We start from the raw sequence: 15,196 nt of genomic DNA, 5'->3' as shown, positions 1-15,196 counted from the left end.
TGCTCAGCATCACCATATCTTCGAATGGGAAGGGGCTGTGTGCCCTCGAAGGCCCCCCGACTCATTATCCAGTTAAGGCATGTTGGTGTTGGTAGGATTGGCTCAGGATAGCAGGACCTTGCCCATGGTGAGTTCAGGTGACCTGAGTATCTTGGAGTTCATTCTCCAGAACGGTTGCCCAGTTTCCTGTACCTGAGCATCCAAGGCCACCTCATGTAGGACTTCCCCGACCCCCTGCTCCAATTACAAAGGTAACTCATGTCTTTTATGCCAAATTCAAATGTTACAGAAAAACGCAAGGCACCTCATCATGGTCTGATCCCCAAAGAAAACCTCAGTGCACAATAAGGCATATATATTTTTTACGTTCTTTTCTATTCAAACACAAACATTTATCCCTGTATTTAACAACATACAGGCATAGAAGGTGAGGGATCTACATCAGTTAAAAAAAAATAAATATTGAGAATGTATTCATTAAAATTTTTATTGTAAATAATAAAAAAATAAAATCTTAAAAAAAAAAAGGCGCCTGGGTGGCTCAGTTGGTTAAGCGTCTGCCTTCAGCTCAGGTCTTGATCCCAGGGTCCTGCGATTGAGTCCCACATCAAGCTCCCTGCTCAGTGGGGAGTCTGCTTCTGCTTCTGCCTCTTCCCTCTGCTTGTTCTCTCTCAAATAAATAATAAAAAAATAAAATCTTGAATTTTTATTGTAGAAGTGTTTCATGAACACATTCTCTGAATCAACAATATATGAGGAAAGTGACATTACTTCCCTTGTTTCTCCCTCCCTCCTCCTCCCAGACGGGCTGTGTGATTTTCAAGTATGCCATAATTCAGTGCTTGAGTGTCACCCGGGAAACTTGTTAGAACATGGTTGCAGACCGCGGCTCCAGGTCTCATGCTGGGGTGGGTCAGTGCAGCCTGAGGCTGTCCCACGGTGCCCGCGTTGGGAACCTAGTCCTGTCCAGCACTGCTGCTTGTACAAATACCCTGTGTATATTTGAGGGTTTTGTAGGGCAATTTGTAGGCATGGAAATGATGGGTCAAAGAGGATTAGCAGCAACTACTTTTACTGATGTGGCCAAATGGAGCTCCAACAATTCAGATCCCTCTCCCCCAACAGTGTGTGTCCTGTCTGTCCCTTCCCCATCACCCAGGGCAGACGTTGTAAAGATTGCTCTTATTTTGCCGGTTTGATATATATTTTAAAATACTTAATTATGTAATTATGAAAGAAGCTGAAAAATGAATTCCTTTTTTGTAAATAAACTCTTTCTTTTGGATTTATACAGTGTGAGATAGTGCCATATGCCCTTCCCCAGCTTCCCACCATGTTAATGCACCTAACTGTGGTTTGTTTCCCAGAATGAAGAAATTAACATTGGTCCATTACTACCAGCTAAATTCCAAATTTTATTTGGAGTTTACCATTTTTCCCACCAACATCCTTTTCAGATCCCACATGCACTTCTAAACAGTGCATTTAGGGTCTTGTCTCCTTAGGCTCCTCTGGTCTGTCCACGTCTCCGTGTCCCAGACAGTTTGAGGAATCCTGGTCTGATATGCTGCAGAATGTCCCTCAGTTTGGGTCTGTTTGATGTTTTTCTCATGATTAGATGGGGGTTATAGGTTTTGGAGGGAAATACCAGGAGCGAAGTGCCTTCTTACCGGGTCACGTCACAGTAGGTGATGCACGTTACTGCACACGTCCTTCAAACATTAACTGCAGTGAGGACCTCAGACACACGTGACAACAGCAACAGGAAGTACTCATCGCTGGCCCCTATTCCCAGTGTTCTGCCGTCTTGTTTCTGGATGGCTGCTCAGTGTGGCTGGAAGGTGAGTTTCCCACCTCATCTTTCTTCCTTCCTCCCTTCTCCCCTTTCTTCTTTCTTAAGCACAAAAGAAGGCCCTGATTAACCATGGTGGCAGTGCAGCTGGGACCTAGTGACACGGGCTTTGTGCAGGAATCCCTGCTAACCTTGGCCTTTTGGTCTTGGCTTCACTTCATCACTACCTGAGGTGACTGGTCCATCCCAGTGGACCCAGTTATTAGCTTGGACTCCTCAGGTTGTGAGTGAAAGGAACTCAACTCAAATTATTTTAGCAAAAGATGGAATTTGCTGCATCAGAAACCTAAAAGCAACCTAGTAGGACTCGATCCTTGGGCTCACCAGGTGTTCCCATCCTCACCACTTCCCAGCTGTTTGCTGTCATCAAAGAAGTCTAGATCTCCCGGCTTCTTAGTCACCCAGCTGAGGGTGACTCTCCCCATGATCACTTCAACACAAGCCAAAGGAGTGAGCTTCACTGGATAAACCTGGATCATCTCTGCACCCCTCTGAACCAATCCCTGGGTTGATGTAATTCCTTGAGAATAGAGTTCTTGATTGCACACAGGCTGAGGTCACAAGCCAGCCTTGAGACTAGGAACGATGTTAATTTAAGTCAGACCACATGGGCTGAATAGAGGAAGAGGTGCTTCTCCTAATGCTCATGTCTTTTCTGTCTTTTCCTCCAGCCTCTGCAGATAGATCCACTCTCCTCCATGTTGTTACCATAATGCTTTCAAAGCACCTGTCTCTGCCCGTAGTCAGTGCCGTACCAAGTTGGGGATGGGGTGGGGCTGGGGTGGGCATGGTCCACCAGGTACATCTGTGGAGAATTTAAAAACAATCACGAAACCCAAATGTAATCTTTTAATCATCACCATATGCTAGTACTTCTAAACAGCGTGATAAAAATGCTCCTTGAAAAAAAAAGAAAACAAAACCCAAATAAGAATATTTTCAGCACCAGAGGCTTAAGGAAATGTCTTAATATGACGCTAATTCTCTGTTCACAGATGCTGAGAAACTCAATCTCAGACATGTTTAGGGTCCCCTGGCCTTGTGAGGGTGCCAGGCCTTCTGTGGGTGAGCGTCTCCTTCCCCTTGGGGACTACTTACCTCCTCTGCGTGGGCTGTTTCAACCCTCCCCCCCATTTTCAACCATCCCTGGGGAGGGCCCCCAAGTAGCCGCCTACCTGGGCCAATCCTCAACACTATCAGCTTGTTTTCCTGACTCACCGGCTTCATTTCACCACTATTCCTGAGGGCTTGACAGGTGCCTAGTGGTGCTCTAAGCTGTTCTCGAAGTTGGGTCTGTAGCTCTTTCTGTATTGAACCGGAGATCTGAAGCTTGGTTTTCTTCAAATACTTCAAAGCAGTATATTGCAACAGATCGAATGCAGAAGCAGATGTGAGAATCCAACTATCTTCTATGAATCCAAACTTTAAGGAGATTTGCAGAAATGTAAAACAATTACCACTCTTCTCTGTATTTTTGGGAAATATGTTCTTAAAAGTGTAACATTTATTTATTTTACAGATCTATCCGTTTTAGAGTGAGAGTTCATGAGCATGCGCGCGGGAGCTGGGGGATGGGGAGAGGGAGAAAAGCAGGCTCCCGACAAGCGCAGAGCCGGCGGGGAGCTCGATCCCACGCGGACACCGTGAACTCAGCGGAAATCAAGAGCTGGATGTTCAACCGACTGAGCCACCCAGGCGCCCCAAAAGTGTAACGTTTATTTTTAAATGTTATTCTTTTAAATTTCGGTAAACCTCGACACATACAACCCACATTAGTAAAAGCTTTCTGAGGCCCTCAGTCATTTTTAGGGCATGAAGTGGTCTTGAGCCTGAGAGTTTGGGAGCCGCTGCTCCAGCTGAGCCGTGACCGCACCTCTACCAGCGGCATCGCCGGTGCCGGCAGGAGGGGCTCGCCACTAACCCCGAGCCTCGTGCTCCAGGCGCCTGAAGCCCACTCGTCCGGGGCCCCGCTTCCACAGTCGTGAAGTGCGGAGGACGATGCGTCCGCCTCCTGGCGCTGCTGGGGTGGTTCCGCGCCAGGTAACGAGCACAGGGCGATATTAATAACCCGCATCAGATGAGTCACAGCCCACCTGACAGAAAAGGAAGCTGGGGCTCGGAGACGCCAAGTGCCTTGCGGGGCTTCCACGACTGAGCGCTCCGACATTCACGGACCACCCCCTCCGCGGACCACCGTTACCCCCGGCCTGCCTGGATACCCCTTCCCCAACTTGCGGGCCCGCCCGGTCGCCCCCTTCCCATCTCCCCGCCCGCCGGATCTCTATCCCCCGCCAGGCCAGTCCTGGGCGCCGAGCAGCCGCCGGCTCCTCCCGCTCGCCTCACTTCCGGCGCCCGGGCCGGAAACCTCCTTTCCGGTTCTCAAGTCCGCGCTCCGGAAGTGAGTCACCGTGCCAGCACCCAAGATGGCCTCCTGCCCATCCGCCGCAGCGGTCAATGGAGGAGAAGCGGGCGTAAACCCGGAAGTTGCCCGGTTCAGCCATGGCAGCCACCGGGGGCGTGGCTTCCGGCGGCCGGAGCCTGGGAGTCGGGGCGGCAGGGTCGAGTGGAGGCCGTGGCTGACAGGCGCTCCTCCCCCGACGGCGGCGGCTGGTGCCCCGGCGGACCGGCGGCCTCCAGCTCGCGGCCGCGAGAGGCGCCAGGGCCGCACCGGGGGATGGACGAGGGGAAGATGGACGAGAATGAATGGGGGTACCACGGCGAAGGCAACAAGAGCCTGGTGGTGGCCCACGCGCAGGTGAGCGGAGGAAGGTTGGCGCGGTGCGGGGCCCTCACCCTGCCCCCGGGGAGTTCCGCGATTCCCCCAGCAACACTCCCTCCCACAGTCGGCTCCACGACCCGCTGGCACCCCTGCCCCGCCCCGGGTAGTTCCGAGTACCCCCAACAACACTCTCCCGCCCCAAGGGTCGGTTCCACGACCCGCTGGCACCCCTCTCCCCGCGGATCGGTTCCCCCGCACCCCCTCCCCCATCCCGGGTAGTTCCGCGTCCCCCGTATCCCCGGCTCCTCGGGTCAGTTCCTCGTCCCCCCAGTGCCACCCCTACCCCCAGGTCGGTGCTTCCCCTCGCCTAGTGTCACCCCTTCCCCAGGTCAGGGCCGCGTCCCCCCAGCACCGCCACCCCGCCCCGGCCGCACGCGGTGCCATCTCCGACTGCCCAGCCGCGGTGGGGCGGAGGCTGCGCCGAGAGGCCGCCCCAGGGGTAGCCGGAGCCCGCATGGGGGTCCGCCCAGCTCTGGAGGAAGCGGCGAAGTGCCCGGGATGCTGTTATCTCCCGGCGGGCGGGCGCCGAGGGAGTGTATCCAACGAGACGCACGGAATTGCTGTGCTCCTGCAGCTGCTGTTAATAATGGAGTCTTGCCCAGGGGTTCTTCTTCAAAATCTTTTAGAATTTAAAGGGTTTCTCTTTCTTAATTCAGGGAGGGGCCGGAGTTTCAGAAAGTGCAGTAAGGACGCGCAAGGGAGTGAATCCAGGAAGAGAAGCTTGTGGATTTGTGTGAAGCCCCAAGCCTCTGACGTTTTGCTGATACAACCACGCTGGAATGTGGTGGGCAGGGGAGGAGCCCGGGGTGTCACCAAGGGGTTAAGAGCTGGGGAGCTGGAGTCACACAGCTGGGCGCCGTCCCAGTTCTGCCACTGCCTGGCCCACGCGCAGTGTCTGCATTTGCAAAGTGGAACTAGGAACAGAATCCCCATTGTGGACTTGCTAGAAGGATGAGGTGAGCAGGTGCTGGGCAAGTGGACACTGTCGTCCTCTTTGGACTCTGGTGAGCACCCTGACCTGGTCCAACAGCTCCTGCCGGGTGGTGCCCTGCTCTGTGGCGTCTGCGCTGGCTGTAGGGGAAGCTGCAGTCGCCCAGGTGGCCCCTGTGATCTGCCTTGGCATTTTGTTACCCATTTGCACAGTCAGGAAGCTGAACTGAGACGGCAGGCTTCGGTCAAGATCTTTAGATGAATAATGGGCAAGGCTTAACCTAAAGCCGTTCTTTGCATCGTCTGCTGGGCCCCCATGGTGTCTGAGGGTGGGGCAGAGCACGGGATATTCCAGCCTGGGTCCCTTTGGTTGTTGGGTTACTGTGGTGACCCCTGAACCCTTTCACAGAAGAAATGCTCATGTTCCAGTTCCTTAGGATGATGGGTGGTGTATCTTAATGTCACGTAAAGCTACTCTCATTCCTGCGTGGTGGTTGTTAGCTCCTTGTTGCAAGTAGTCTTGTGGGGAAATGTTCCCAGCAAGTGAAGTTTCTGACCGTGTCTGTTGAATGCGGAGAGGCCTTTGTGCTTCGCCTGGGCCTTGAGGCATGGGAAGGAGGGTAGAGCCCAGGAGACAGCGTTTCAGGGCCCTGCTGTGCCCGAGGACAGGGTGCATGTGCAGGGGAGAGTGAACAAGGGCTCCTGCTCCCCAGACTCTCCTCATTCAGTCCAGGGGGAGGGCAGCTTTGCTGGGGTTCTGCAGGTCGGGAGACTGTCACTTTCCCACTCAACTTTCAGAACTTAGCGTCCTTAAAAAGTGCCAAGGCCATCTTCTCTCCAGCATGAGCACCTGGGTGCTGGCATGCCAGTCCCGAGGCCAAGGGTCTGCACTGAAGGAACATGGGGTGACAGACCGCCATCCGGGCTGGCCGGTTGGGAGGCTTTGAGGAGCGCAAGACTTGTCGACTGTGGGGCCTGGGTGTGGAGGGGCCGAGTGCGGGCTCGGGAGGGCTGGGCAGTGTGAGACCCGAGGGTAGGCCAGTTCCTGACAGGGTGCCGTCCACTTCCGGTGGCTCCTCCATGCCACGGCGGCCCCGGGCCTGGCGCTCAGCACCCCTGGGTCCGGCGCTGACCCTTTGTGCTGCCCAGCACCGCACCCGGTGGGACTCCAGGTGGAGGGGTCCTGGGCAAGGGCATCTCCCCGGTGGGCACGCACTGCCCACTACTGCTGTAGCCCAAGGATGCTGTGGGGCTTCTAGCAGCCAGTCACACTTGCGCTCACGCTGAGCTGTGGTCAAGCCGTGGCTGCCCTCAGCTTGCTGCCGCGTGGGCTCTCTCTGCTTCTCCGTCTGCACTCACCCTCCTCACCTTCTCGTCTCAGTGGCTTTGACTCTGCCCTGTCCTGGGAAGGTCGCGAGTCTGGCTTGTCACTCCATCTCTGAAGTGTCCCCAGTGGGGGGAGCGAGCTGCCCTCCATCCAGCTCCCCTCACCGGGGGCTGTCACACTCAGCTCCAGGGATGCTTTGCTCCCTGTCGACAGGTAAACACGAATCCTGCCAACAAGGATCTTCTGCAAAAGCGTGAGGGAAGCAGCTCGTTTCTGCCCTCTCCGGTTTTACAGCCTTTCTGAGATTCTGAGGGGGTGTTGGATCATTTACCTCTGTGATTGTTTGGATGCCCTGGGTGTTGGTCTGGGTCCTAAGATGCGAGGTTCAAGCAGTCAGGGGCCGTCGGACTCCTCTTCTCGTCTTGGGTTCAAGATCCTGGGTTGTAGATCATACGTAATGGAGATGTTGCAAACAGTTCAGGGTTGTTCTGTTCTGGGCTTTTTTTTTTTTAATTTTCTGCTGAATCTAGTTCAAAGAATCTTAGCTTTTTGTCGCCTCTAGTATTTTTTTTTTTTTTTTTTTTTTAAGAAGTAGCTCATTCTCTATTTGGAATTTTCAACCTGCTTGTTCAGGTTGATATAGCTGATGTGACTTCTTTCTTGGGGAGCCCTCATCAGAGAGCTCTGCCCGTGGCCCTGCCTGTAATTGTTCCCAGGATCACCTGTAGTCACATGTTAGGATTTGTTATTTCCAGCCCTGACCTTGGTGAGCCGAGCTCAGCCTCCCTGGTGTGCGGGCTCTGCCCGTCTGGGCCTGGTCTCCTGCTGTGGCTTGGTGGCTTCCCCGCCCGCCCTGCGCTGCTTCCTCAGTCCGGATGGCAGTTGCCCTGTTGACCAGGAAGGTGTGCAAGGTTTCTGTGTCTCCTGCAGAAGGACCAGACTGCAGCACGGGCTCCCCCGCCTCGCTGTGTGTGTGTGGACCTGCTCGTGCTTCTCCAGGACACCCACACTGTGTGTTCCATGCAGGTGGGGTTTGTCTTTCAGATCCTTCCGCTTCTCTTCTGGCTGTCGGATTTTCCATCCCTTCAGGGACCACCCAAGTGCCCCTTCTGCCCCAGCCCCCAGGTGTCCGGCCCCCAGATGTCGGCCGGGCTTATACCTCCATTGTCCTGCCCCCCGCCACCTCCCCGCTCGAATCTGTGACCGTGTCAGTCCTGTGGCAGCTGTGGGCACAGACCTGGCAGCCGGAGCCTGGGAAGGAAAATGTCCTGCCCACTGTAGGCCCCTGCTGTCCCCATGTGCCCCCCCTGTCCGGCCTCCCTGCGGCGTCCTGACTACCCTCTGTGACATGGCTTGCTGCCGTCTGCCCTGTGTGGGGCTGTCAGCCCAGCAGCTGTCCTGGCCCTCATCCCCTCACCACACTGTGGGCTGGGGTTCTGTCACTGGTGTTCTGACGGACTAGGCTGTGGCTAGGCCTCACGAGCAGCAGGGCCGGGCACCGGGGGCAGCGCCCCGGGGGCTAATTCTTTCTGTTGTGTTTCTCTCCCTTTCCCTTGGAAGTTGCCTGGTCCCCACTGCCTTGCGGTCTTCCCAGCGTGTCCTGGGCCTGAGACGGCACACCTGCTGGTGGCCGCGGGCACAGGGCGGCCCTGGAGCCTTGATTCCACCCTCCCTCGGGCTTCTCGCGGACAGCTCTCTCTCTTAGTATGTTGTTCTTTGTGGTCTTTCATTCTTATTTGATCCTAATTACTGCCCAGAAAATACAGAATATTGGACGGAAGGAAGTGAAAAGCACCTAATATTTTCCCACTACGAAAATACTTTTTGTCGTGACTTTGGTGTACTTGCTTCCATTTTATGCTTTTATTGGGTACTTGGGAATCCTACCTGTTCGTTTTTGTTTTCTGCTTTTTCATTCAACCTCACAGCATCAATGTGTAGAAGATCCTTTGCCCTCGTGCTCAAGGCCGCAGAGCCCCTGGGCAGCCGGAGTCCCCGTGCCACGGGGTCAGATGCTCGTGTGGCTGCGCCGTTAGGGCTGGCTGTGGAGAGGCGGGCTCTCAGTGGGTCGTAGGCACATCTCCCAGGTCGCTTGGCACACTGCGCCCACCGCCCCACCTCCCCCTCGCCTGGGACTTTCGGAGCAGCGAATACTTTTGTTCCTTTTATAAGTGACAAGTGTGTCCTTCACTCTGGGCTTTGAGATGGTTTAATGTGCGTGTGTGTCATGCCTCCATTCGTTGACTTTTTCAGCTTGTGAAAATCCTAGATTCTCTCAGTGTCCTCAAGGGCGTGAAGGTGGGGCCCCACCTCAGTCGCCTGCAGAGCTGCCCTGCGTCAGGCTGCAGGGCCTCCCCAAGCCTGTCCCTGTCTCCACTTTCCTGGCATTTTGTGCTGGACGGACTTTAAGAAGTTGTCCCATTTGTTGCTCCGTGGAGACCCTGTCACCGGTGCTGAGTCCTTTCAGACTGTTTCATACAAACCGAGTGCGCACATACTTTAAAACTTTTTATTTTATGAACTTTTATTTTTTTATTTATCTAGTTGAGAGAGAGAGCATGAGAGGGCTGAGGGTCAGAGGGCTGAGCAGGGAGCCCGATGTGGGGCTCAATCCTGGGGGCTCCAGGATCATGACCTGAGCCGAAGGCAGTCGCTTAACCAGCTGAGCCACCCAGGCGCCCTATTTTACGAACTTTTAAAAATGAAGTGTAACAAACCTACAGAAATGTGCCTGGATCGTAAGTGTGTATGTAGCTTGATTATCACAGAGCGCATGGACCTGTAATCCTGTGACCAGCCCCTTCTAGAACGTTCCTCAGGGACAGTCCCACCCACCTGTGGGGTAGTCGCCAGGTCTTGCTCTTACTGGCTTTTGAACTTGACATGAATGGAGTTGTACCCCTACACACATGCACGAGTGTGTTTAAAGCCCCGTTTGTGCCCTTCCTCACTCACCAGTGGGTGATGACTGCACCCCCGCATCTGTGAACGTCGGTCTTCGTTTCCAGCGCTCCGCAGTGTGGACGGCGTCCTGCTGTGTTTAGCCATGGCACTGTTGTTGGCCCCTTGGGTTGTTTCCATTTTACTTGGAATTATGCACCACACTCCTGTCTGCAGTAGCTGCAATCTCCCGTGCACTGTAGTTATTTCTGTAAGATCGATTCCTGGGAATGAGCTGGCTGAGCCAGAGGTATCCGGTTTTCTGGTTGCCCCGGGGCCCAGGCCTGGTCCCCCTCCCCACAGCCACCCCCTTGTCCCCGGGCTTGGGGCAGGCACTGACCAGACTTTGTTTTATTTCCCAATAGCGTTGTGTGGTGCTGCGTTTCCTGAAGTTCCCTCCAAGCAGAAAGAAGGTAAGGTTGGTGGGTTTGCCACCCCGTCATTAAAACAATTATTTGAGAAAAGTTTGATTTTTTTCTAATGCACAAGTATTAGTGCTAATTGTAGAAATTTAAATGTGACACAGCACTGGGCGCAGAAAGTGGGGTGTCCGTAGTTCCTGCAGGGCCAGCGTTTTGACCTGCTTGAGTCACTTTGGGTCCCCTGGGACGGTCTGGGGTGCTGAGCCAGGAGCGGGCAGAGAGCCCTGCTTGTGGCCTGGACGGCCAGGGCCAGGGCTCAGCTTTGCCACCCTGCTGGCTCGGTGTCCGCATCTGTGGGACCGTAGCTGTGCTGGTGGAGTTGGTGCTCGGGCCGACGGCGGTTCAAGTCCCAGCAGGCCGTGTGGGTGGAGCTCGGGGTTCTGGTCGCTGAGTCACCCAAGCAGAGCACCGTGCACATGCTCAGCGAGCTGCCCCCCAGTAGCGGTGTCTGTCTCCCTCCAGGTGGGAAGCGGCTGTGGTGTTCGTCTGGGGGTGATTAAAAAGAGCAGGCAGGGGCCACGGGTCCCACCCCACAGTAGGTGGGGGATGAGGGGTGGGTGGAAGTTGGGTCCCCCACCGGGTGTGGGAAACAGGAGTCAGCGCTCATCTGGGTTGAGAGACCTCGCCAGGGGGCAGGTGAGGTGGACGGCTGTGGAAATGAAGGGCCTCGCAGAAGGAGATGAGGGGACCGAGGTAGAAAGCTGGGGGGCCTAGGGACGGTGTGGTCAGTGTGGAGGAACGTGGCCCTGGGCGGGAGGTCGTCTCCTGTCTCAGCTGCCGCGAGAGGCGTTCAGGGTGTTGTGTTCCTGTGGGATCAGGTGGATCCGAGTGGAAGCTAGATCCTTCTCCAGGCAGCTTGTACCATCCATTCCCCCAAGCAGTCTGCAGCGCCTGGAAGGGTCACGTTCTCTGGATGTGGGGCAGCGTCCTCCTAGGCAGCAGTTTGTCTTTATTTTACGAACGGTGTGGCTTGGCACCGGTCGTGGTGAGGAGCTGCGTAGGGTAGTTCTGTTGACAAGAGGAGCTTTTTGTCAGGAGCTCTGCGGCGACAGCTGTAGGTGCCCCTGGGAGTGCTCTGGGTGTTCTCTCGGGCTTTGCTCCCACGCAGGCTGGGGTCTGCGTGTCGTGTGGGGCGTGGGTGGCAGCTCAGTCTGGGATCCTCCGAGAGCCCATGGCCTGCTGGCCCCTGAGGGCCCTGCCGTCCACCCTCGGACTTGCCACCCTGGGCCAGAGTGAGGGACTCAGGGCTGATTTCCTTCCTTCCCCAAATCTCACAGCCTGTGGGTTAAGAGCCTCTAACTGGGGAAGAAATATTCTCCATTTGGATGCTGAGGACCCAAATCCAAATACCTGCTGATTTTTGGCTAGGAGAGATTTTCAAAGTGGCATTGGTTAGGGGGGTGTCCTGGGTGGGAGGAGGGCGGGGCCTGCGGGAGGGGAGCTCCGGTGGGTCTGGCGGTCTCCGTGGTGAGGCTCCCTTCCCCCGAGGCCTGGGTGCCCGGTGCGTGTGCGGCCGCGACATGGCAGCCCCGTTCCCCTGGTCATTGAGGCCTCCCTGCGCTTCTCTTTTACAGACCTCAGAAGAAATATTTCAGCACCTACAGAACATAGTGGACTTCAGCAAAAATGTCATGAAAGAGTTTTTGGGGGAGAACTATGTCCATTGTGGGGTGAGTGACTTTGATTTACACAGTCTGAATTCACAGGCACGTTCCGTGTCAGTCTTACCAGCTTCTGGACTATAGTTTGGACCTTGGTGCTTCCTGACAACCCTTGTGTTCCAAGTGCTTCTCTCCCGGGGCTGCACGGGAGGCACGGAGCAGGTAGTCCGATTCCCGTTTTCTAGCCGAGAAAAGTGAGGTTCAGAGAGACCACCTGAGATCCGCATATGCCAGGACCCCTGGCCCCCGGCACCCTGCCATCACTGGGGGGGCTCCAGCTTGGTGAGGCTCTCAGGGCAGATCCGGACGGCATCACTGAGCCCTCTGCTGCTAGGGGTCCACTGGGGCTGTGGACCCTCTTCCAGGGTGGGCCAGCCTTGGAGCTGGCAGGGTGGTGCTGGCTGGGGGGCCTCGGCACCTCCCGACGTGGGCTCACCACAGGGCTCTGAGTGTCTGTATGACCTGGCCCTGGCTGCCCCAGCTCATCGTCTGAGAGATGACCTGTCCTGGAGTTGTGTCTGTCCTTTCCACGGCATCCTCCTGGCCTCGTAGGTCAGCCCTGGGCGATGTGGGGCTACACAGGGGTGAGAGTGCCCAGGATTGCCCTGGTGAGGTCCCCAGCTGTCCAGGTGAGTTGTGAAGGCCAGAAACCCATGGCTGTGGGAGCCCCATGTCTCTGACCAGCCTGGATGGTGTCTGAATGAATGCAGCCGTGCTGAATGCCAGCTTTCTCCTTGAGGAGAGGGCATTTCTCTGTCTGCAGCACTTGGGGGATGCTCTAGACCTTTCTCCCAGGAGGGGTCCATAGGGCAGTGGGGAGCTCAGGGTCCCAGCCGACAGTGGTCTGGCAGGTAGGAACAGCATCCGGATGTACCCCCAGGGCCCAGGGTGCGCTCTGGCTCCAGGTTGGGTTCTGTTTATCCACAGTGGATGGGGCTCTGGGCAAATGAGGTGGGCTCACAAGGTCACATCCTGGGAATATCCACCCCACTGACACATGTCCTCTGCATGAAGACCCTGACAAAGTGAAACACAACCTGCTTTTTCTTCCTTGGACGCGGGCCCTGGCATGGTTGAAATGCAGGAACATCACATCTCTGGCCTGCATAAGGCCACGTTCAGGCAAAACCAGCATGTGTAAACAGTGACTGCTGACGCCAGTTGGGGTGGGGGGTGGAGTCCTGGCGAGAGCCTTTCCCGCCTCTGTGTCCTGGGACAAGACACGGACAGGCCCGTGCAGGAGCGTGAGGCCCGGACGGAGCGACAGGCACACCCATCATGCTGGGTTTGGGGACTAGTCTGGGCCTGTCTCCAGGGGAGCTGGAGGTTAGGAAACGTGGAAGAGGCTGTTTCCCTGGTGCCTTCGGGTCTTGCATCTTCAGGACTTCGGCAGTTGAGACACTGATGGAATTTTAAAAGTGTTGCCTTGCTTTTGTGGACCCAGTCCTCCTGAGGTGAACACCACTGGGGCAGCCTTAACTTCACGTTTGAACTTGACGTGATGATAAGTGAGGGGATGCTTTTCTCCGGGGGAAGATTCTGGAAGACTTTGGACATGCTGCTCACCTCCCAGCCCCCCAGGCTGGTGGCTCTTTGTCCTTCTGTGCGGCTATCCTGCATCCCTTCGAGGGCAGGTGCGCGTCAGCAGGGAACCTGGTGTGGCTACGCCGTCCATGTTACACTTCCAGGAGAGGAATTCTGTGGTCTTAACTGTAGTTCTTCCTAAGTTAATGCTTTGTGCAGGTAGGTGCTCACCGCCTGCCCTGCTGACTACCTCCGTCTGTCCGTCTGTCAGGCAGGATGGCGTGGTTCACGCTGGTTCAGGAGTCTGAATCGGGTTGGTAAATGTAGCCAAGTGTTAAGGATGCCTAAAATAGAACTCATCATAAAATTGGGAATTTAAGGTTTAAGGAAATGCAGTTCTACTTTTTACCTTGGTGACCGACTTAGGCAAGGGGGCTGGCGGACCCTGTGCTGAGAGCAGCTGAGTCGCCTGTGGCTCCGGATGGATCCCATCTGCTGCTCCCCGCGCTCCCGTCGTGGCGGGATTTCTTCTCGCACCGCGTGAGCCCGGCCCTGTGGGCCTCAGACGGGGCGGGAGCCGGGGCACGGGCGCGGTGACCGACTGGGTGGCGCAGCTTTCACCGTGGAAGCCAGCGCTCTGAGGAGGGCCTGTCGCTTCACGCACAGAAACCATTGTGTCGGTTTGATCTGGTTGCGTCCTCAAAACAACAGAGCAGGTTTTATTTCTAAACCCACATACAAGTAATTTTTTAACGTGGTAAAATACACATAATATGAACTTCGCCGTTTTCACCACTTTTGAGTGTGCAGTTGTGTGGCATTAAGCACATTCACACTCATGCGGCGCACTGAGTATTTCATACTTGTTCTTACAGGAAGTGGTTCAGCTGCCTCTAGATTTCGTGAAACAGCTTTGTTTAAAGATACAGTCCGAAAGGCCAGGTAAGAGTTCCAGCTTGCAAATTTTGTTGGCGATTTAAATATTCCATTTGGAAAATGTTTGACACACTGCTCGCGTTAGGTCGATGTCGTTTTCAGCAATTCTGCTGCCAGAAACTTTATTCTCAGCTAGAACGTGCTCGGAGCGCGTGAACGCGATTCTGGGCGTCAGATGCTCCCCTCGCTGCACAGAGCATCTGAGCCCGAAGGGGAGCTGGAGTGGTGCAGACTTAGGGCGGGGAGGGCGGCTGCCAGAGTCCAGGAGACTGGGGCGGCCCAGGCGCCCTGAGCACCTTCTCCCAGGAGCGGGAATCCACCTGGCTGCTCAGCTTCCTGCAGGCAGCGGACAGACGTGCCCGCTTCTCCCCATCGCCTCCGCGCCTTTCTGCACTGCTCGTGGCACATGAGAGCTTTTCCTTTCAGTCAGAGACCGGATGTGATGTCCGTGGTGTGGGGGGTGGCCGGTGTCCAGTCCTTCTATGATTAGGAAAGAGAAAGCAAGCAGGGCAGTTGTGCCCCAGAGCCTCTGGTTTGGGGTGCTCTGCGGAGCAGGGCTCTGGTGTGGGAAGGAGGCCACAGATGCGTCCCAGCCAGGACTGGGTCTTGGCTGTTCCTCGCTAGACGAGGGCAGACTGATGCTTGTTCTAGGGGCTCTGCATCGTCATTTGGTTTTATAATTACCAATCGAACGTATCCGACGTGGCAGTCATAAGAACTGTCCCTCGTTGTAATAATGCCTTGTAATTGGCCTCCTGACATGAATGGAGGAAGGCTGATTACCCCGGGGGCCCAGAGGCTGCGTCTTGTGCAGCCGCCGCACAA

At 55.5% G+C, this 15,196-nt stretch overlaps 1 protein-coding gene and 1 long non-coding RNA gene across 12 annotated transcripts in view; one reads left to right on the top strand and one right to left on the bottom strand.

Moving 5' to 3' along the window:
* Positions 1-246: 246 nt before the first annotated feature.
* On the bottom strand, positions 247-4,223 carry LOC144379983 (uncharacterized). Of its 3 annotated transcripts, XR_013443608.1 has the most exons (3): positions 3,071-4,223; positions 1,671-2,657; positions 247-670 (listed from the first exon to the last, which is right to left on the bottom strand). It is a non-coding gene; the product is annotated as an uncharacterized LOC144379983 (long non-coding RNA). The 3 variants fall into 3 exon arrangements; XR_013443607.1 differs by lacking the exon at positions 247-670 and having other exon boundaries at positions 1,396-2,657; positions 3,028-4,223; XR_013443606.1 differs by lacking the exon at positions 247-670 and having other exon boundaries at positions 1,396-2,657.
* Positions 4,224-4,391: 168 nt separating this feature from the next.
* IPPK (inositol-pentakisphosphate 2-kinase) overlaps positions 4,392-15,196 on the top strand; it is a 45,192-nt gene continuing 34,387 nt past the window's right edge. For 6 of the 9 annotated variants that reach the window (XR_013443605.1, XR_013443604.1, XM_036098088.2 and 3 more), the window contains exons 1-4: positions 4,392-4,607; positions 10,194-10,241; positions 11,825-11,920; positions 14,311-14,377. Coding sequence is in view for 7 of the 9 variants with exons in the window: in XM_036098088.2 (XP_035953981.1) it covers positions 4,527-4,607; positions 10,194-10,241; positions 11,825-11,920; positions 14,311-14,377 (292 nt within the window). In the remaining 2 variants the exon portion in view is untranslated. The other 3 variants (XM_078061236.1, XM_078061233.1, XM_078061234.1) reach the window with 3 other exon arrangements.

Source organism: Halichoerus grypus, chromosome 14 (assembly GCF_964656455.1).
Source record: "Halichoerus grypus chromosome 14, mHalGry1.hap1.1, whole genome shotgun sequence".
In the NCBI taxonomy this organism is placed as follows: Eukaryota; Metazoa; Chordata; class Mammalia; order Carnivora; family Phocidae; genus Halichoerus; species Halichoerus grypus.
This window is presented reverse-complemented; position numbering and strand designations above follow the sequence as displayed.